This window comes from Neolamprologus brichardi, chromosome 7 (genome assembly GCF_056152115.1).
Source record: "Neolamprologus brichardi isolate AB-2024 chromosome 7, ASM5615211v1, whole genome shotgun sequence".
Classification (NCBI taxonomy): Eukaryota; Metazoa; Chordata; class Actinopteri; order Cichliformes; family Cichlidae; genus Neolamprologus; species Neolamprologus brichardi.
Genome location: NC_142110.1, coordinates 50,825,520 through 50,846,343, shown reverse-complemented (window position 1 = coordinate 50,846,343; position 20,824 = coordinate 50,825,520). Strand labels below are relative to the sequence as shown.

The 20,824-nt window shown below is 42.2% G+C and overlaps 1 protein-coding gene across 1 annotated transcript in view; it reads left to right on the top strand.

Moving 5' to 3' along the window:
* Window positions 1-20,824, top strand: part of pcsk5a (proprotein convertase subtilisin/kexin type 5a) — a 38,342-nt gene that overhangs the window by 10,523 nt on the left and 6,995 nt on the right. The window contains exons 13-34 of the mRNA XM_006796905.2: window positions 1,389-1,525; window positions 1,651-1,773; window positions 1,985-2,087; window positions 3,723-3,913; window positions 4,118-4,202; window positions 4,575-4,678; window positions 4,807-4,945; window positions 5,170-5,285; window positions 5,537-5,639; window positions 6,476-6,612; window positions 7,068-7,268; window positions 7,371-7,439; window positions 7,584-7,626; window positions 7,792-7,934; window positions 9,161-9,361; window positions 11,975-12,055; window positions 12,163-12,361; window positions 12,761-12,975; window positions 15,634-15,876; window positions 17,792-18,028; window positions 18,169-18,346; window positions 18,889-19,106. Coding sequence (XP_006796968.2) covers window positions 1,389-1,525; window positions 1,651-1,773; window positions 1,985-2,087; window positions 3,723-3,913; window positions 4,118-4,202; window positions 4,575-4,678; window positions 4,807-4,945; window positions 5,170-5,285; window positions 5,537-5,639; window positions 6,476-6,612; window positions 7,068-7,268; window positions 7,371-7,439; window positions 7,584-7,626; window positions 7,792-7,934; window positions 9,161-9,361; window positions 11,975-12,055; window positions 12,163-12,361; window positions 12,761-12,975; window positions 15,634-15,876; window positions 17,792-18,028; window positions 18,169-18,346; window positions 18,889-19,106 — 3,266 coding nt within the window. The remainder of the gene's footprint in view (window positions 1-1,388; window positions 1,526-1,650; window positions 1,774-1,984; window positions 2,088-3,722; window positions 3,914-4,117; window positions 4,203-4,574; window positions 4,679-4,806; window positions 4,946-5,169; window positions 5,286-5,536; window positions 5,640-6,475; window positions 6,613-7,067; window positions 7,269-7,370; window positions 7,440-7,583; window positions 7,627-7,791; window positions 7,935-9,160; window positions 9,362-11,974; window positions 12,056-12,162; window positions 12,362-12,760; window positions 12,976-15,633; window positions 15,877-17,791; window positions 18,029-18,168; window positions 18,347-18,888; window positions 19,107-20,824) is intronic.

Here is a 20,824-nt window from a genome sequence, read left to right as displayed (position 1 = left end):
GTTAAGTTTAAGTTAAGTTTGTTTTCCTCCAAGTGTTTCCAAGTGTTAAAGAACAGGTCATATACAAGTTCAATAAAAAAAGAATAATATATAGATGTTGTAAGTCCACATATTAGCCACAGTTGACCACAGAAAACATCTAAATCTGAGAAATTTTACTATTTCATGAATTAAGTCTCAAAAAGTTGGTACAAAAGGACCAAAACTATGGAAAAGCAAGTTGTACTAAAAAGAAACAGCTGTTACAACTAATTAGGCTAAATGGTCAGTAAATGATGGCAGAAGCAGTCTCTCAGAAGTAAAGATGAGTGGTTTAGTAGGCAAATTGTGGAACAATTGGATAATAAACATAACATTTTCAACATAAAATCGTGAAGACATCATCAAAAGTTCCCAGGGATCTGGAGAAGGACAAAAATTCACATTGGATGCCCCCACGGCATTAAAGACGGGCATCATGCTGTCATAGAAATGTCTGCATGGGCTCAGGGAGACTTGGAGAAATTGATGTCTGTGAACAGTTTGCTGTGCCATCCACAAATGCCCGCTAAAGAAGAAACCATATGTGAAGATGATCCAGAAAAGTTGCCCTTCTTCTCTGAGCCAAAGCTCATTTAAAATGGACTGAGGCAAAGTGGAAAACTGCTCTGTGGTCAGATGAATTGAAATTCCTTTTGAAAAACATGAACACGGCGTCCCCTGGACTAAAGAGGCGAGAGACCGTCCAGCTTGTTATCAGCGCTCAGTTCAAAAGCCTGCATCTCTGATGGTTATGGGGTGTGTATCAGCGCCTATGGAAACGGCAGGTTGCACATCTGGATAGGTACCATCAGTGCTGAGAGGTATATACAGGTTTTTAGAGCAACATATGCTCTGAAAGTCTTTTTCAGGTAATGCCACACTCATACATAGAGAGAGAGGAGAGATTAAAAAATCACGCAGGAAGCAGAAAAGATAGATTACAGGTGAGCACAGGAGGACAAGAGGGACTGGCGATTAGATTTTTTCCATGTGATTGACTGATTTTTTTAAAATGTGAAAATGACTAGAAAACAGGACTGCATCTTTCTTATTTGCCCTTTCATACAGGACTGAATGTTTATTGCTATAGCGTTTTCTAGGGGATGCGCTTGCTTTTTCATATGAATGTATAAATCATTTACAAAAAGCTGAAGCTGTAATGTATTTATGAGCCATGAATAAGAACACAACAAAGAGGTTTGCCCTCCTGAAGCGGCCCACGTTTCCTATCTTTGATTCAGATAAAGCTGAAAAAATTAAGGTGATTTTGCTTTTGTGTCTTTAGCAAACACATCCCTTAAATCATCATATAACGAGTAGTAGACGAAGCAGCAGCGTGAGCACGGTTATGTAATGTTTTCGTTTAGGCCTCTTGACAACTCCACCGAGGGATTTCAGAACTGGGAATTCATGACAGCTCACTGCTGGGGGGAGCAGGCAGCGGGGGAATGGACTTTGAAAATCCAGGATACTCCCTCTCAGAAGAAAGACGGCTCCAAACTAGGTCTGCTCTTCCTCTTTGTAACGTCTCAATATTATGAAACATGCACTGAACCTCGACTCGCTGCAGTTAAAATACAGGGCTGGGCCTCGCGGGACAAAGCCTCTTATCTCTCTGCTGTTTCACAGGGGTGCTGGAGAAGTGGTCCCTGGTGATTTATGGCACGGCGGAGCGCCCGTATCCTGCACACCGCGAGCGAGCCAGATCAGCTGAGATTCCGACGGATAGCGATCTCAGCGAAGAATACAGCGGTGAGTCATACACCCTGCATCTTGATAGTACTAAGCTTTCCCTTGTTCTATCTCTGGCCTCTCAGTCAGCAGCTTAATGAACTGGGATGCGGTGTATGCTTAATGTGGCAGGCTCTTACATAAATACAGAATAAAATCAGCAGTCTGAATAACTTCTCTCTTGTGATGTGACGTGATGCTGCTGTGACTTTGCGAGTGTTCACCCTTGCAGGACCCTGCGACCCAGAATGCAGTGATGATGGCTGTGAGGGGCCAGGCCCGCAGCAGTGTGTCACATGCTTGCACTTTTTTCTCAAGTTCAAGAACAACACAAGGTTAGCACGACTACACAGCACAGAGCTATTGGCAGATCCACAGTATGTGGCTCACACAATATGCTTTTAAAAAATGAATCGGGTTTATATATTGTGTCAAATCATTGTTGAAGTTCACAGGTTTCTGTGGCTATGATTTTAATTTACACATGAGGACAAAATTACTATTAGCCCCTCCCCCGTATGAAATTTTACGTTTTTGTCGAAAATTTCTCAGTTGAGGTTTTTGTTTGTTTGTTTTTTTAGACAGAGCATTTCTAAACATACTGGTTTTCTTCAAAAGCATAAATTCTTTTGTTAGCCCCCTGAAAAACTGACCTTTTCATCGAGTCACAGCACAAACCACTGATGTGGTTTAACTTTATAGCTTAGCTTTATGGATATGCAAAGTTATCACAGCCGTTCTAGAGTGTCAGTGACTGGAGTGTGAAGCATTATCAAGACATTCAAAGAGAGCCACACATCTGGCAGATGTAGGAAACAAAATATTTCAAAGATCCTGGAAAGAAAACCAGCGAGAGACTCCAGAATAACTGCAAAGACTCTAATCAATAACTAATAGCCAAATCAGGAATTATAATCTCAAAAGGGACAGTGACTAGAACTAGGCACGGGAGTGGGCCATGAGGTTGCAGACCAAAAATAACTTCACTGCTGCAGAAGAGAAACCTTCAAGCCAGACTGAAGTATGCTAAGGACAACCTGGAGAAAGACTATGCATACTGGAAGGGCATCCTTTGGTCAGGTGAGTTGATACTTGAGCTCTTTGGCCACATAGATGTTGCTTATGTTTGGAGAAAGACAAGAGAGGCAAACAACCCAAAGAATACCATCCTGACAGTTAAAACGAATGGTGGTAGGAGTATTAAGCTGTGGGGATGCTTCCGTGCATCTGGAACTGGGAATCTCATTAAGGTGGAAGAAGTGAGAAAGAAAGAAGGATGTTTAACCATCTTGACTAGGACTACCCCCAGGAGACCAAAGTGACGGTTACTGACTGGGCTGCACAGAGCCCTGACAGATCTGAAAATCTGTAGCTCCAGGTCCGTACCACAAGAGCATGAAATCTGGAGGAGCTTGAGAGACTCGCCAAAGAAGAATAGGCTGGGGTTGCTCAGGAGACGAGTGTGAGATTTACTGAAAACGTCAGGCTGTTATCCAGCAAAAAGGACACATGGCTGAGCATCAAGGGTCTGGTAATTCTGTCCTTGGTAGTTTTTGGGTTTTATGAGTTAATTTTGCTTTTGATTGCACTAAAAACAACATTTTGTTCAAATTAAATTAACTAATTTATTTACATGTACATTTTCCATGTAATTTTGTTACATAATACAATGTTAAATTTCCGTTTAATGGAATCCGGTCAAATTAAGATAACTCCATTTGTATACATTCAGTTTATAGCAAGCACATTTCCTTAATTATTAATTACTTGAATAAATAAATCTTTGATTCTACATATTTCAGTTTTATTTCAGTCGAAATTATTGCTTCATGCTTATTGAGGGTGAAAAATAGTTTTTATTTGAGTGTGTCCTCATCTCAAAAATTGACCCGCAATATAATTTTTTCCACTCCGAATCAATAGCAACACCTCTCTTCCTCTGTGTCCTCTGTTTCATGGCTGTCCGATAGGTTGTGCGTATCAGGATGTCCCAGGGGATTCTGGGGTGACCGTCGGCGTTGTAAGAGGTGCTACGCCTCCTGTGAGAGCTGCACTGGAAGTCGGAGTGACCAGTGCACTTCCTGTCAGCCTGGCCATCACCTGACTGAGGGGACCAATACCTGCACAGCGATCTGTGGGGAAAACTACTACCTCGACCACGGTTGGTTCTGTTTTGTGAAATTCTTTGTGATTAAATTAATGCGACAGAAGAAAAAAATCCTTGACTGGGTTACAGAGGAGCGGTTTGAATGCAGCTGCACTAATGAATAGTCCGTTGACATAACTGCAGTTGAAGGTATGTGAGTAAGATTGATTAATGGCTCTGATGTGTATACTCCATGCGTATTGTTTGATTTCCCCACAGATGCAAACATGTGCAGAAAGTGCAGTGAAAACTGCTTGAAGTGCACCTCCTACAGCATCTGCACAGAATGCAAACCACACACAAGGTGAAACAAACTCTCTGATGATGCTCAAATTAACTGCTCGGTAAACACCACTCCTTCTCCCCTAAGCCTCTGAGAATACTGATTCTCCCCACAGATGCGAGCAAACACACACACACACAAACCCTCAGCAGAATCATAACATTTCTAGAAAGATAAGTTTATCTTAATCGACACTTTGCTGTATCGCTACTTGAAAGGACAAAACATCTCGGACAAAGAGTTCGAAGTTTCCGGAATAAAGCGTCACTGACTCAGTTCACCGAGTGTTTGTGGTGGTGTTGCTGTGGGATGAAAGCAGTGACTCATCCGTTTTGGTGTCACATGATTGACTGTGTGTGTCACGGTGCCACATGCTCGCTCCGTCCTCTCTAGTCTACAGGGGAACCGGTGCCAGCGGAGCTGCGCACCCGGATTCTACCACGACCCGCAGGAAGCCGCGTGCAAGCCTTGTCACCAGGCCTGCGCTACCTGTGCAGGTGAGAGCGGGGGTCAAAAGTCACATTTTGGTTTTGGTTTTTACTGCTGCCGTTTGCATTGCTCCTTTATGTCCTTTATCCAATAATCCAGTTAAGTGTGTGTGTGTGTCTGCCTCATGCTGCACCAGGTGCAGGTGTTGAGGCGTGCAACACTTGTGCAGAAGGCTACTTGATGGAGGAGTGGAGGTGCGTGTCCTCCTGCAGTGCTGGCTTCTACGCCACAGAACCAAACCCAGAGATAGCTGATGGGCACAGGATATGTAGGAGGTGAGCTCACTGGTGTGTGTTCAGGTGTGGGAGGTTTGTTTATCTGCTGGTGGCAGGCCTTATTCTGGTGGTTGGCTTCCACGTGTGTTTGTGCTTGTTTTGGCACTCGTGTTTGTTGTTGCTGTGCGCCTGTATGGAGTGGGGTTTAGTTATTTTTTCTGCGTGTGTGGTCAGGATTTTTGTGTGAAGGGTTCACTTTTCACTCTCTGTGCTCCTCTCTTCAGGTGTGACGCCAGCTGTCTCACCTGTGTGGGGCCGAGCCGATGGAACTGCAGCAGCTGTTCCAGCGGTCACAGCCTGCAGAGGGGATCGTGTGCTGCTGACACCGAGTGCACGGACGGTCGGTCGGCCGTCTTCCACGTTTTATTCTTGACACGTTTGGTTCATAAATTTAAATGATATTTAACACAGAAGCAAAATCCATTAATATGTGTCGGTTTAGCATGAAATATGTATTCTCATCTCTGAGTCATTCAGATTTTTTTTTTTAAACCAGAAGTCATTCAGCCGTGGCACATGAAAGCCACCTCTGCACCTCAGATGGTTATTCATTTCTGAGTCAGTGTGCTTCTCCTGCTTTCTGTCTAACAGGAGAGTACCAGGACAGTAACGGGGAGTGCCACGCGTGCCACGCAACGTGCCTGAAGTGCACAGGGCCGCAAAGCGAAGACTGCATCAGCTGTATTTCTTCACAGTGAGCTGGACTTGACTGTTTTAGATTGAGTACATGCCACTGTTTCTCTATAATACATGATATTTCGCTGGGTGTGAGCCTGAAATAATATTTCCCAGATGAATTGTTATTGCCATTGTTTGCAAGCTAGTAAGACATTGATTCTTTCTATGTAATATGATGAAATAAGCCTTGGTATACAGCTGATACGCTTATGACAAGGTGATTTATATATATATATATATGTGTGTGTGTGTGTGTCTGTTTCAAAGCTTCAACCTGAGAGGATTATCTGCTGCTTTTCTTTGTCATGTGCCACTGCAAACTGACTAACTCGGGGTTCAGGCAGCCCTCACAAACTACCGATGTACTCCACCCAAACTTGGAGCAAAATATAAATAAAGCACAAAATGTGCCATTTATGGTCTGTAGGAAACTCTACCTTAACACTTAATTACTTAATGATAAGCATCATCCTATCACCCTTTCTGTTCCTGTAATCCAAGTTCTGACTCCATGATTGGAGGGAGCTCTGTGAGGGAGATAGCATCTGTGAAATTACTCCACTTCTTGTCATGAATGAAGCATACAGCTCGTGGCTATTGTTGTCATGCTGCTGACCAGATGTCTCCCTGATGCTCCTCATGGATAAAATGTCAAAAAAAAAGACTCCCACATTACCCACATTTCAGCCAACATTCCCACCCTTTCTTCTCCTCCTCCCTTTGTCGGCACATCCAGCTACATCTGTGTAAATGCACCATATGGTACACGCTGGGATTTAAATGAGTTCAGCTCATTTACATACTTATAATTCATATGTGTTGATTTTGTGATGTTGATGTTGCCTGCTGCAGGGCTCTGGATGAGGGCCGCTGTGTGGTGGGATGCGCCAGTGGGAAGTACCAGTCGGGTGGCCGGTGTCACCTGTGCGACCACACCTGCGCCACGTGTGTGGACGCGGGGCCTGCCAACTGCACGAGCTGTGACACCGGTGAGTACAAAATGAGTAGCTCGCGGTAAGTGTGACGTGGTGTGTGCAGTATGTGAATGGAAACCTGGCTGAGACATTAAAAAGATGAAAAGGAAGGAAAAATTATATTTTGTAAAAATAAAGCCACAAACTCCCCAAGGGCTACACTAAAATTTTGAGATTTAGGCTGGAGCCTATCCCAGCTGTCATAAAGTGAGAGGCATGGTGCACACCATGTACAGGTGTACAAACGGGTTCGTCCTCATTTTCATGCGCCACCCTCCCTGACTCTGTCTTTATTGTTTCTCACACTCTTCATGAATCCATCTGGAGGCCCTGTGAGCCGCAGGCAGTCCTCACTGAGGCCTTCCCCAGCCACAGTTTAATGCTTAGTCCGTTCACCATTCTCCTAAAGAAATGGCCTCAAACCTAACTACAGACGTGGCTTTCTAGTGAAATTGCTGTTTATTCTCCAGATAAGTTTAAGGTGGAGCGTTACCTCTATAAAGGCATGTGTCTGGACGTCTGTCCTGAGGCTTTCTACCACACCAAGCAGAGGACCTGCGAGCCCTGTGTAGACCACTGCCGACTCTGCACAGGCCCCAACCACTGCCTGAAGTGTAACTCCTCCTACTATGTCTCTGATGGATCCTGTGTTAAGTTGGAGTGTGGGGAAGGTAAGCAAGGTTGCATGTTGAGGAGTGTTTAAGGAGCGTTGTTTCACACCTGTCCACACTGACCTCGCGCTCTCACCCTCCGCTCTCTATCTCCTTTCTCAGGTGAGGTGGAAGACCCAGATTATGACGACTGCATGGCCTGCGAGCAAGGCTGCAAGAAGTGTGTCCTGTGTAAGTCACAACCCAGTAGCCATAATAAATGAATGTCGCCCACAGTGGAAAAAAATTAAGGTGTCCCCGCCCCTGTAGGTCCTCTTAAAAAAAGAAAAAGGCGGCTGAATTTTTCTTTTTCTTTTTTTTGTCTGCTTTTGACAGATAACCCCAGGCATTGTCTGTCCTGCATTGAGGGCTTTTACAAGTAAGGCTGTGTGCCTCGCTCTCACCGTGTGCAATCTCGCCACTCTGGGCTCACTTCTCTCTTTCATTTAATCTCTGAGCTAATGCAAAAGACCTCCGCTGGCAGTGAGAGTAGAGCTCATGTTTGTGTGTGATGCAAACATCAACCGCTGCTTTTTGTCGTCAGTTTCCAGGATGGCTGCTACAAAAACTGCCCGGCTAAGACGTACAGCGTAGAAGAAGAAATGACCTGCGTTCCGTGTGATGACAACTGCGTGAGCTGCGATGAACACGAGTGCTACTGGTGTGAGAGCGACCTCTTCTTATTAGGTAATTTGCCCCCGTTGGGTAAGACGTGAAGCTACACTCAAAGAATATTTTTTATATTTTTATGAAACAATCATTTTGCACAAAATGCAACTAAAATCTATAAAATCAAATTCATTATTCATTCAAATAATTATTCATACAGGAAAATATGCTCAGTATAAACTAAATGCATACAAATCAATTTGCAATTTATATTTCATTCGACCAGATTCCATTAAATGTAACATTTTTACATTGTAAGTATGTAACAGAATTATATGGAATATATAATCTTCATGTAATTAAATGACTTACATCAGCATTTTGGGGATAAATATTTTTGGAGTTTGTAAAAGATTATTTACATCATCGTTATTGAAGTGCTATAAGTTATCAGCATGGACAGAGACCCTGTCATCATTTGATTTGCAATGACATATGAAATCATTTTTTAAGAGTAAAGCATGAGAGTAGATGGATTTTTGTAATGCGTGCCATTAAATGCATTAGTATTATAACTATCTAGATAAAAAAATATAATAGGCAAGTAACTGGATAGGTCAATTAGTGCACAAGCAAACAAAAACTGAAATATTATTTTTTTAAAAATCCATTTCTTAGATATAGTGATGGAGGCTATGTAGATGGTTGGTCTGACAGAAGAGGATGCTAGGGAGAGGCAGGTGATCTGCTGTGACTCCTAAAGGGAGCAGCTGGAAGATGAATAAGATCCATTTTCTTCCACTTATCCAGCTCAGGCCCATGAAGGGTGTGATGGAGGGTGACAATCCCAGCTGACATAGGGCAAGAGTCAGAGTACACACTGGACAAGTCACCAATCTGTTGCAGGGTGACAAAGAAACACCTATGGCCAGATTTTAGAATTTTTGGAGGTTAGAAAAGAAAGAAAAGCTTTGAGACAACATGGATAATCCACAAAGGACCAGTTGGACCTCACCAGTCCTCCCAGTCTTCAGTAAAAAAAAAAAAAATTCTCACAGATGGTTAGTCATTTATTAGAGCAATCATTAAAAACCAATGCAAATGACTTCTTTTTTCATATATTAATATATTATTAATTATATTAATACATAGTGATACTGTCTTTGGGTAATTTAGTATTTTAGTAATTTTAAACTTTTTAAACTGATGTGTGAAACTGGTGAAGGCTGCTTTAATGTAAAGTGCAGCCTGCCCACCTGGATCACATGAAGTACTTATCAGAGGCTACTTTTTTTTTTCCTCAGAGGGGAAGTGCGTTTCAGAATGTCCGGATGGTTTCTACGGCGATGAAGACTCCAATAACTGCGAGGAGTGTCACTCGGACTGTGTGACATGTAGCGGCCCCGAGGATGAGGACTGTCTGTTGTGTGAGGAGGGAAAGGCGCTAGAAAACGGAGAGTGTGTGTCTGACCATGAGGTCTGTCCCATTAAGACCTTTCTCAGCGGTGAGACTAATACTTGTATTCCACTAATCCATCTGTCTGCCCATAATGAATCAGGGATTTGGGCACTTTCACAGGAGCAGAAAAGAAATCTTGGAGGGTAATTGGTCTGTGTGCCACTGTCCCTGAACTCTGTACCAACTTAAGTACCCAAAAACAGAATGCATGTCAGCCAGACACAGAATTAGAAATAATTGTATGCGTTGAACATTTTGTTCCCTTCGCAAATTAGTTTGACAGACCTTAAACAATGTATGGTAATTAGTTTGAGGCAAGACATCTTAATTATTAGAAACTTAAATAACTCTGAGAAAAGTGCATAGGTTAATACAAAGATTGAAAACGAGCACAAGTTATTCTCAAACTTTAAATCTGAGCAATGACAAAGCTCAATTTAAGTTTCAAATGAGTACTCGTTTTAGGTACAAGTCTTCGATAGCTTAGAAAAGTTAGACAGATGAGTAATGTATCATCTGTTGAATCTAAATAAAAAGCAAAAGGACAAGTAAGGGTTTATCCATGATTATGTTGGAATTAGTTTTTTCCCACTTTGTGTGAACTGTAGCTGCATGTTTTGCAAACAAAGTTTCAGTATTCATCCCACATAGCAGACAGGTCTGGCCCGGATCTGGTGTCAAGCCTGCACTGCTGGCTGACTTCTAGCATGGTAAATGGTATGTCATCCAGATATGGGCCAGACCTGGCGTAGATGGCACTGTTTATGTGATGACATGCCATATCTGTCCCGATTGTGGTTTGGTTTATGTGGCCCAGGCTCATAGAAAACAGGTCTGGCCTGGACCTGGCATCAAGCTGGCACTTCTGACTGACTGATGTCATGGCAGAGTGTATGTCAACCAGATGTGGGCCAGGTCGGGCAGTGATGTTTCTGTGTGTTTCTATTTTCATATTTTAGTTAGAAGACCCAAATGCCATGTTGCAATACTATACTGCTATAGTAGCCAACGTTTCAAATGCAGGTTTCTGAGTGTACACTTTATCCAAAACCTAGTGAGGGTTTACTCATGTTTACCACTGGGTGGCTGTAGTTCAGGAGGTAGAGCAGGTCACCTACTGATCGGAAGCGTAGTGGTTCAATCCCTGGTTCCTACAGTCTGCATGTCAAGTGTGTGAATATGTATGAATGTAGTTAGGAAGCACTCAGTTTAGACAAAGTGTGTGATTGGGTGAATGTTGTATAGAGTACTTTGAGTAATCCGCGAGAGTAGAAAAGCACTGTATAAGAATCAGTCCATTCACTGTCTGAACAGAGTGTTGTCATGTTACTTTTGCACTATTATGTTCCGGCACATGTTGTAATTACATGGCTTTATTAAGGTACACATTAGGCTGACATCTGAGGCCAGAGCTGAAACTGTTCTGGGCCAGCACAGAGCCAGCAGTGTGTCTGCAACTGGCCCGTGGCTGCACACAACTTACACATGGCCCACATACCGCAAAGAATGACAGCCCTTTGGTGGCCCAAACCAGGTTTGCCAGAGGTAATCAACACATGGGCCACCACAGGACCACCAGTGTGTCTGCAACTGGCCTTGTGCTGGCCCATGTGTGGGCCATCTCTGGCAAACCAGATCTGGGCCACCAAAGGGCCGTCATTCTTTGCGGTATGTGGGCCATGTGTAAGCACATTGTGTGGTCCAGATCTGGGCCATACCAATTTTGCTATGTGGGATGTTCTGATCGAGGTATTTCAGTCAAAAGTAGAAGCTATGAAAGATTGCTAAGCATACAAACTGACCACAGAACGCAGATTTGCTGGGTCTGTCAAATAGTATAAAAGTTTCCAGGAAATTGTGACGAGAACTGTAGAAGTCACTGACAGTAAATAGTAATATTTTGACATTTTTACTGTTCAGACATGACCAAAAAATCTATTGAATTAAAACTTATTGAATTAAAACTTCTTTGTAGATGTTTTAAGAGTTTGGACAGTGTTAGCCTCACCAGCTTCAAAGATGGTAGCTGTTTCAGTTTCACCAAGTCACCCAATTGTGCTAATAAGCTGGTAGCTCAAGTTTTATATAATATATAAACTGTTTGAATTAGACTAAACGCAATATTCTAGCTTCCAGCGCATACACTTGCTGGCCACTTTTAGGTACACATCTACACATGTTTAGATATCTGTAACTGCTTATTAAAGCAGATATCAAATCTGCAACTTGGTGGATTTATGCATATATAGACGGTCAAGATGACCTGCTGAAGGTCAAACTGAGCATCAGAATGGGGAAGAAAGCTGATTTAAGTCACTTTGAATGCGTCATGCTTGTTTGTCCCAGACTGAGTTCACCTTCATTACTGAGAAGTGCTATAGCCTGCTTGAGCATTGTTGCTGGTCAAGTGTCCAGCCCAGTACTAGCGAGTGTGCCTAATAAACTGTCCGATGAGTCTATAAGAAGATTGGCAACACAACACATAACAGAGGTTTCAAGTGATTAAAACGTAATTTTTTTTAACGAACACTTTCAGTACATGAATGAAGTTTTTCGGGCACAATAGCAAAATACACCTGGTTCTGGGTCAGTTTGCGTCTGTTATGTGTTGTGTTGTTAGATGACACTTTATGATGATTGAAGTGTTTTTGCCCTCCAGATGGGGAGTGCGAGGACTGCCACCCATCCTGTGAGTCCTGCGCTGGACCGGAGAAGAACCAGTGTACAAAATGTGCAAAAGGTTTGTCACTGGTTTATTGTTTTTAAGCTGTTTCAGACCTCAGCAGCTTGCTGTCTGAGCTCTGAGCTAACAATGATGACGTTCATCTTTTGTCATTTGTCCTTCAGGGCGATTTTTGACCACGCAGCAAACATGTGTGTTAAAGTGTCCGGGGGGCTTCATTGCCAGTCAGCTGAGCGGTGTGTGCGAGGCGTGCCCTGCAGGTTGTTTGCAGTGTGTGGACGTTCAGCACTGCATCCGCTGCCAGAGCGCTCGCAAAGCTCAGTTGTTCCTACAGGATGGGCAGTGTGTTCAAGAGTGTGTGAGGTCAGGAGGTCGATCCTATTGCTGCTATCTTCTAAATGTCACACAAGGATGTTTGAGGCACGTCTTCTGGCGAGCCAAAAATAAATGTCAGAAGATGCCTGTGATTTTGACATTTCCTACTTGATGTTCTATTAAATTTTTTATGTACTTAAAGCCAGAACCATATATTGATCTTGCTAAAGCTCCAAGCTATGAAGCTTCATTTAAACTTTCTGACCATGTGACCTTTTTTTACTATTTGCTAAGTGGCCTCCTTTACCAGTACATGCTATTCATACATGGTTTGCAGCAAGAACAAAGCGAATAACAGAATAAATACAAACCTAATGGAAAGTGTATTTTAAGTATGCTGCCCTGCGTTTTCTACCTGTCCATCAAGCTCTTTGTTGCTTCCAATAGGGGCTTTCCTGCAGGCCAGGTTTGTCATAGCTGTGCACCTGGCTGTGCATCCTGTGCGAGGAATGCTACCCACTGCCTCAGCTGTGAAGAACCTCTTCTCCTACACAAGCACCAGTGTGTAGACAAGTGTCCTCCAGCACACACTGTGCAGGAGAGAGAATGCCAACCCTGCCCCTCAGGCTGCCAGGAGTGCGACCCACTCGGCGTTTGCACAGGTACAGAAATGCAATGCAAACTACGACAAATTCAGCTGTAGGAGCTTTTTCAGTCTTCCGCTTTTAGCTCTTTCTGTGCTTTTAGTATCCTTTAGTCGGCATGCATGACTGACTCCATATGATTACCAGCAGCATTACAACACAGCTAGCATTATGCATGGTTCCTGTACAGCATATTCTTTATAACTATAAGCATTTATTTTTCCCTAAAGCATTACTATGGGGTTGCCATTTAGTTCAATACTTTAAATAACTATTGGACTGCAGTACAATTTCAAACACATCGTCACGTTTCCCCCAGGTTGAGTTGTACAATCACATGGAAAAAAAAAAGTGCCCCACCTTTAAGTTTAATGTTTTATTTATTGGGGCATAATTTAAAAAAAACTTCATAATAAACAGTAAATAATTTTCCATATAACTGTATCAGTCTCTCACATTGTTGTGGAGAAATTTACATTACATTGTTGCTTTCATTTATTAGGGTTTGTTTATGTTTCTGTCATAAAATTTCAGTTGAGATGTGGTTTTTGGCTGAACTATTGCAACACCGGGATCCAATTCAGTTTTACTTATATAGCTCAAGGTGCTTTATATTCTCATCCTTTTCAGTCATTTTTTGTAGATGTGCCGCTGTGCTTGGGATCATTGTGCTGTTGCATGGCCTATCAAGTTTTTTTGTATTTTGTCTGAGTGTTGCACAGTCTGACCTTAGGGTGAATTTGGTGCAGCATCCACTCCTGGGAGGATTTGCAACTGTGTTGGATGCTTTTTCCATTTGTGAATGATCCTTCTCGATGCAGAGTGATGCACTTGAAGTTGTTTGGAAAGGGCTTTACAGCCCTTCCCTGAATGATGGGCAGCAACAATTGCTTCTCTAAGGTCATTTTTGTTGCTGTAGACTTTCCTGCTTGTCATGTGTTAACACACATCTGAATGCTCCAGACCAGCTGCCAAAACCTTTGATTTTATAGAAGATAGAAGGTAGTTTTTGTGTCTTCTCTCAGACAAACAATCATTAATTACCTCTACCCCAACATTGTCTTTTTTCCTATGCAGCTTTATAGAGTTTTATAGCTGTTTCGATTTCACCAAGTCACCCCAAAGTTGACTAAATAACAAAGTAGCTTAGTTATCTGTTCAGAACTGAACTCAGTAGATGGTGGAGACCAAAACAGAGGTAAAAATGTGGGTACATTGCACTTTTAATCAGCTGATGATCAGAAATATGACTCCAAATGAATAATCGTTTGTATCAAAAAATTTAGCGTACTAAGAGTTTCACTTACCCTAACACCAGCAATCCAGCTCAGCCATTGCACAAATCTGTCTGTGAGCTCATGCACAGCTTGTGCACATGAAGAAGGCAGTGTTGCTAGCACGACCAGTCACAAACCACGGACAAAGTCTGTTGGCAGTAAGCAAAAGACCTAAATTAAAAGCAACACACTGGCTGCAGCCAAAGCAGCAGTATGTGAGCGAGGAATAGCACTTTACGGTATGTTCTATTTTTTTGTCTCTCTCTTTTTTTAAAAGCTCTATGAATGTGTGTCCGTTTCATGTGCTGCTGTCAGTAAGCGAGGCAGGAATCTCGCTCTATAATGCCAATTAAATGCCAGGAAAGAAAGGTGGCAAACAACGCCGACTGTGTCACTTAAAAGCTGTAACCCCATCAGCGGCAACCCTGACAGAATAAGGCTGATAGAATTAGACTTGCTCCCAGATGTGTTAAACTCGTGTCAGAAATAAAAATAATAATTCAAGCACACAATAAGCTTACTTGAAACCTTTTCAAACAAATTTTCTAAGGCCAACGTGTACAAGGTTTAGACTCTGTGTGTCTGTGGATGCCTTCTTCTTGTTTCTCAGTTTCCTCACCTCCTCTCCTCGTGCTCCTCACAGAGATTTGGGAGGAGAGGAAGAGACACGAGGAGAGGCATCCTCGCGTCAGAGCCATCATTTTAAAGTGATCAATTAATCTTGACACGTGACACAGCTGCATCATCTTTCTATTGTTATTTAAAGCCTCCTGTTTAATGAACAGGGCTCATGACAACACAGTTCTACTTTTAATGGAATTTACAGCATAGCACAATGTCACAAGATGTACCTTTTTTAAATTATTTTATCATAAAACAGATGTTGAAGGGCAGGCATTGGATCGCACATTTGATCACCCTAAAAGGCTAAAACGAGTTGTGAACACAAAGGACTAGTGGGTGCAGTGTCCTCATCAGACTCTGGTTTGTGTATTCCAGCTGTGCCGCGCCACACGTGCAAAAATAGAAGCAGCCGACAGACTGATGAGACCGAGGGAGAGGCGGGGCTATAAATACCTAGAGAATAGGTACAAATAATGAACACAGGTGTAACCAACCTGAGCCTTGATACACAAAACGCACATAAACAAAACTAAACTAGACAAAGATAAGGAAGCACGGGCAAAACATGAACACTTATAAACGGGAGAATCAGTTAAATACGGACCAAACCATGGCTGATAACATTGATCTTTGTCTGTTGAATAACAGTTGCTGATTTGCTTGTCTTCACATGTTGAAAAAAAAACTGTTAGAGTACATCCAGCAATGATGACAGGGCTCTGATCCTTATGCATACAGTAAATCCTTCCTGCATTTATGAGCGTTCTTGGCACAGGCTGTGAGGAGTATCACTTTCTCCACGAGGGCCTGTGCGTGCTAGACTGTCCGGAGAGGTTCTTTGAGGACAAAGAGCAAGGGAGGTGTTTGCAGTGCCACCTGGACTGCGCTTTGTGCGACGGGCCAAACAGCAACGACTGTGACGCCTGCACGGACGCAGAGGCCACCCTGCACAACGGGGCGTGTCTTGGAGCGTGTCCCTCCCATACCTATATGGATGGTATAACAGGAGACTGTAAAGGTACGACATTTATCACACAGCAGAAAACACAAATCATCTGTCTTGTTTTTTGTGAGCAGGACTGATTTGATTTGATCGACTCCCCTCAGCAGCATAAAGTCGTGCCCCTTTATGTATTTATTTCTTCTTATACACTCTGACCGTCAGTCGTTCAAAGCATGATAAAGACAACCCCATCGCTCCTGAAGTTGATGCTGTGTTTTCTGTCCTGTAGAGCGCCCTTCATACATTTTCTCAATTATATTCTCTACTATGCCTGAGCGTGTTTCCCGACTGAAATAGCAGCGCTTCTGAGATGGTTAACAGGCAGCTGTCAAACCTTGAAAACAGCAGAGAGATGCCAAAGACAGTTCCCTCGAGAAAGACACACCGCTCTGATTTTGCTATTCAAAAACACAGAAGTGCAAAAATGTTGTAGGCGATGCCCTCTTTTGTTGCTGCTTAAAGTAGCTGCCAACGGAAATGCATCCACTTGCATGTACCTATGTCTGCTGTGCGGTGAAATGGACAGAGTTTAATTTTGTTGCAGAAAATGTTTTCAAGGGTCATCCTGTAGCTTGAGAACCAAATATGTGGAAACCATTTTATTTAATGAAATGTACAGAGCACCAGATCAGCTTAAATGACATTAGTCATCTAAAGGCACTCTGTATAAGTATAAAGATAACAACGTTATAGATAGAAACCCAATGATCCAATAATCCCCCCTTCAGCAAGCACTTGGTGGCAGACGGGCGAAAAACAAAACAAAAAAAAAAGTCCCTTTAAAAGGAAGAAACCTCCAGCAGAACCAGGCTCAGGGTGGGAGGGTGGCCATCTGCTGTGACCGGCTGGAGGGGGGAGGGGGGGTAAGGGGAAAGGGAAGAGAGGAGAGAAGAGCACAGAGAGATGATAAACAACAAACAGACTGAAGCAGAACTTCACAAGAGAGAAAAACAAAGAACAGTGGCATGCAAATAGATGAGGAGAGAAGACTCAAGGATGGTTCAGGGTCATCTGATCTATAACTCCAAGCTTTATCAAAAGAGAAATAAACAAAAAAGCAACGTTTTACTCATAATTTAAAAAGAGAGAGAGTATTTGTCTCCCAAACCCAAGCTTCAAGCTTCTTCTGCCTCTGCAGATGGCTGCCCCTCCCTGAGCCTGGTTCTGAGGTTTCTTTCTGTTAAAAGGGAGTTTTTCTTTCCCACTGTCGCCACTAACTGCTTGTACATAGTGATCACATTGTGATTTTGTGATTTGGAGAAGGGTTTGAGAGCTGATAGGTCTTATATCTTTGGAGACTCCATGGCCCCTAAGACTGCACTTTGAGGGCAAAGTGCTCCGCTGGGAAAATTTGAGGTGTTTAATATGAAAGAAATATTCTACTTCCTGTTAGCACTCTCGATGCAGCATTTTTTAATCAATTCAAGGCTTCTTGGAGCGGTATTAAAACAACCTAATAGAACAACATAGTAATAAGGAAATTACAAAATTTCATTGCTGTTTCGTGTGCTTAAGATGTTATGAGGTCTCAGAAATATTGAAAAAGAGACACAAAAATCCACATATTCCGTCCCAGCTGCAGTTCCTAAGGTGTGTGTGTGTATATATATATATATACATTTTAATGTATATAAGGTTAAAATAAGGTTATTTTATTAAATAATCTGATTCTGAGGTGGGGAACCTTTTCAGATTTGTCTGAGGCTGTATGGAAAGACACGCTTAAGTAAAACATTTTATAACATTGTCATTGCAGGACTTTTACTTGTAAAATGTATTTTGGCACTTAGTCCAGGCATGGTATTTTTTTTATTCTTCTGCCTAATATGATTATAGTTTGGTGTCAAACTATATTAAAATTATATAGATATCAAGTCGAGATGAAACATTGATACTATCCTACTAAATTACTTCCTAATTCTGTTTCCAGACTGCAATACATCATGTCTCACGTGCTTTGGACCTCATGCTAGCTCCTGCACCAGCTGCAGAGAGGGTCAGATGCTGGATGGTAACAGCCAGTGCATTCCATCAGCCAGTAAGTGCTCGCCTCACCAGTACATAGACCAGCACGGGGATTGCCATCCGTGTCACAAATACTGCTACAGGTGTTCGGGTCCTGGCAAAACCCACTGCCTGAGCTGCAACCCAAGACATCTCCTGCTCAGTGAGTCGAGTTCTTTTTTTCTTCTTCTTCTTTTTTTGGTAGAGCTAGTGATTTCTCTCAAGGCTGTGTGTCCTGGAAAGCTTGTCAGGCATCTGCGATGTTTGCTTAGCCCCCGTGATCGTGTGTGTTTGTTGGTACAGATGGCACCTGTGTGGATCAATGCCCGACAGGCTACTACGAGCAGGAGTCTGGGCAGAAATGCGAACCCTGCCACGCTTCTTGTAAGTCCTGTGTTGGAAAGCACAACCACGAGTGCCTCACATGTAAAGACCACCTATTTCGAGAGGGCAAAGAATGCGTGGAGACCTGCCAGCACAGGTAGTTTAACCTGCCCCCCGTCCTTCTGCTGCTCATCCATCATATTATCACATTAAATGCAGTTAGACAGTGTAGCCGTTAACAAAAAGATCAGCATATTCGCACAAATAGGTTACAGACACTGAACCGTTGCTCTTTAATTACATGGACAAGGTGCAATATGGAGGTACAAGCTAATTTGGTCAGACACTTAAATAGGCTATAAAAGGCTAATAATACTTTATTTTTGAGGGAGTAGGCGGTGATTAGGAGTCAAATTAATGTACCGTTAAACTGATATGCAGCTAAATACTCACTCAGAAAACACAAAAAGGATATAAAGACTGTACAGACCAGCATGCAGACAATGCAGCATTGCCTAGCAATACAAGAGTAATATTTGTTTTCTTTTTCTACTGTATTACGTTAGTATTTATAGATGTCTATGGCTAAATGTGAATCTGAGTAAAGATATTTCCTTTGAGGAATAACAAAGCTCTAATCTCATTTCTTTTAATTGAATGCAGTCTGTGATAACTTTTGACCATCTGTCCATCTGCTAGTCACTATGGAAACACTGCCTCAAGAATGTGTGAAAAGTGTGACCCCAGTTGTGGTGAGTGTATTGGCGATGAGGAGAACGGCTGCCTGAGCTGCGCTCCGGGCCTCATTTATTTGCGGAAACAAGGCCGTTGTCTCGCCTCATGCCCTCAAGGATACTACCACGACACTGTGCACAGGACCTGTGAGCACTGCCACGCCAGCTGCAGAACCTGCTCAGGTACAAGTGTCAGGAAAAGCTTCATGTAATGCATACACACACACACTGATAATATTTTGATTATACTATTTTTTATGTCTATAGCTGTATAATCATTGGAGACCATGAAATGTGGTGAAAGTAACATTAAAAATGTTACAGACAGATGTACTGTAGATCACAGACTGTACATTAAAGCCACCCAGACACCACCTGTTTATTTAAGCAGTGGTTAGCAAGCTGCATCCACAGACACAGACACCTGCTTTTTAATCTGACTACAAATAAAATGTTAGAATTTTATTCACCACAACTGAAGCACAGACTTCTTGTTAATAGTACAATTAACTGCACAGCAGGTGATGGTATTTGTCACTTAATTACATTAAAATGCAACAGAGGACACCAGTCCCAGAAAAAAAAAAGACGTTGAGAGCTCTACTTCAATAAGCAAAGGTGAGGAGTAATTAGCGGTCTATGTAAATGCTGCAAGCCCACTAAAAATGATATCATATATCACTTTTAATGAGTGAGATGAGAAAAAATAACGTAAAAAAAAAATGTAAAGAAACCAGTGTTGCCATATATACTATGAAGCCTGTTAAACTATGAATTATTTATTACTGCAGTTAGTGTATGTGTGTCAAAAATAAGGCCCAGGTGGCAGAATCAGCCAGGCAAAGACTCTAATCCAGCCCATTGACTGGCTTTTGAAAGTGTAACAGAAGGTATAAATTTTGGACTTTTAACTGTATTGTCACAAGCTTAGCAGCTTTGATTACAATTAAATAAACACAGTTTAAATTATGCTTTCTCTCGGGGATTAAATATATACTTCTTCTTTACGCTTCTTTAAGCTCTCCTTTCTCTTTACGCTGAGAGAAAGGAGAGCTTCACTGGTCCAGTCTCCTTAACATCAGAGTGGGCTGTATGTGGCCGACAATGAAAAACTGTTTTGACATCCCTGTTATAAACATAATAACATGCCATAATTAACCCTCGCGAGTTTGAGAGTGAATCATTCTCACAACATCATGGACCAAAGTTTTAACTGTGAATGATTCAATGAGTGAATCATCCAACCTTGGTGCATAACTGCAGTGTAGCATTTTAAATAAGAAGCTGTAGTAGGGTTTTTTTTTTTTCCTTTGGGGGGGTGAGTCTCCTGTAAAACATGACACTCCGAATCATTTCTTTATTATTTTGTTAATGGTAGTTTTCACTCAGTGCTTGGCAGCTTACTAAAAAGTTGCTTGGCTCAGAAATGGCTTCGATCGTTCCCCCTACGCTGTGTCATCTTTTCTGTCACAGGAACACGGCTGCTGAGAGTGAAAGTCAGTTTCTGATTTGATTGTCTTTTGCGCTGTAGGCAGTTTCAAGATTCAGCACTAAAATCAGAAGGGGAGGAGGAATTTTTATATATTTCTTTATACTCCCACCATGCAAATCACACTCTGCTCACACACCTCACAGCTGTGAAAAAGAAAGGCCAAAAACATTTTTGTGCCAATTTGTAAACATGCTTTTTAACATTGTAAGGGACAACTTAACAGGAGCGTCCAGGAGAATCTCTCTCATTTTTGAAGAAACCAGCCATCAGCAGCTATTCAGTTACAGTGGTGTGAAAAAGTGTCTGCCCCCTTCCTGATTTTTTTTTATGTGTGTCACACTTAAATGTTTAAGATCAAAAAAAGACACACAAAATGCAGTTAACAAATAAGGTGTTTATTATTAAGGGA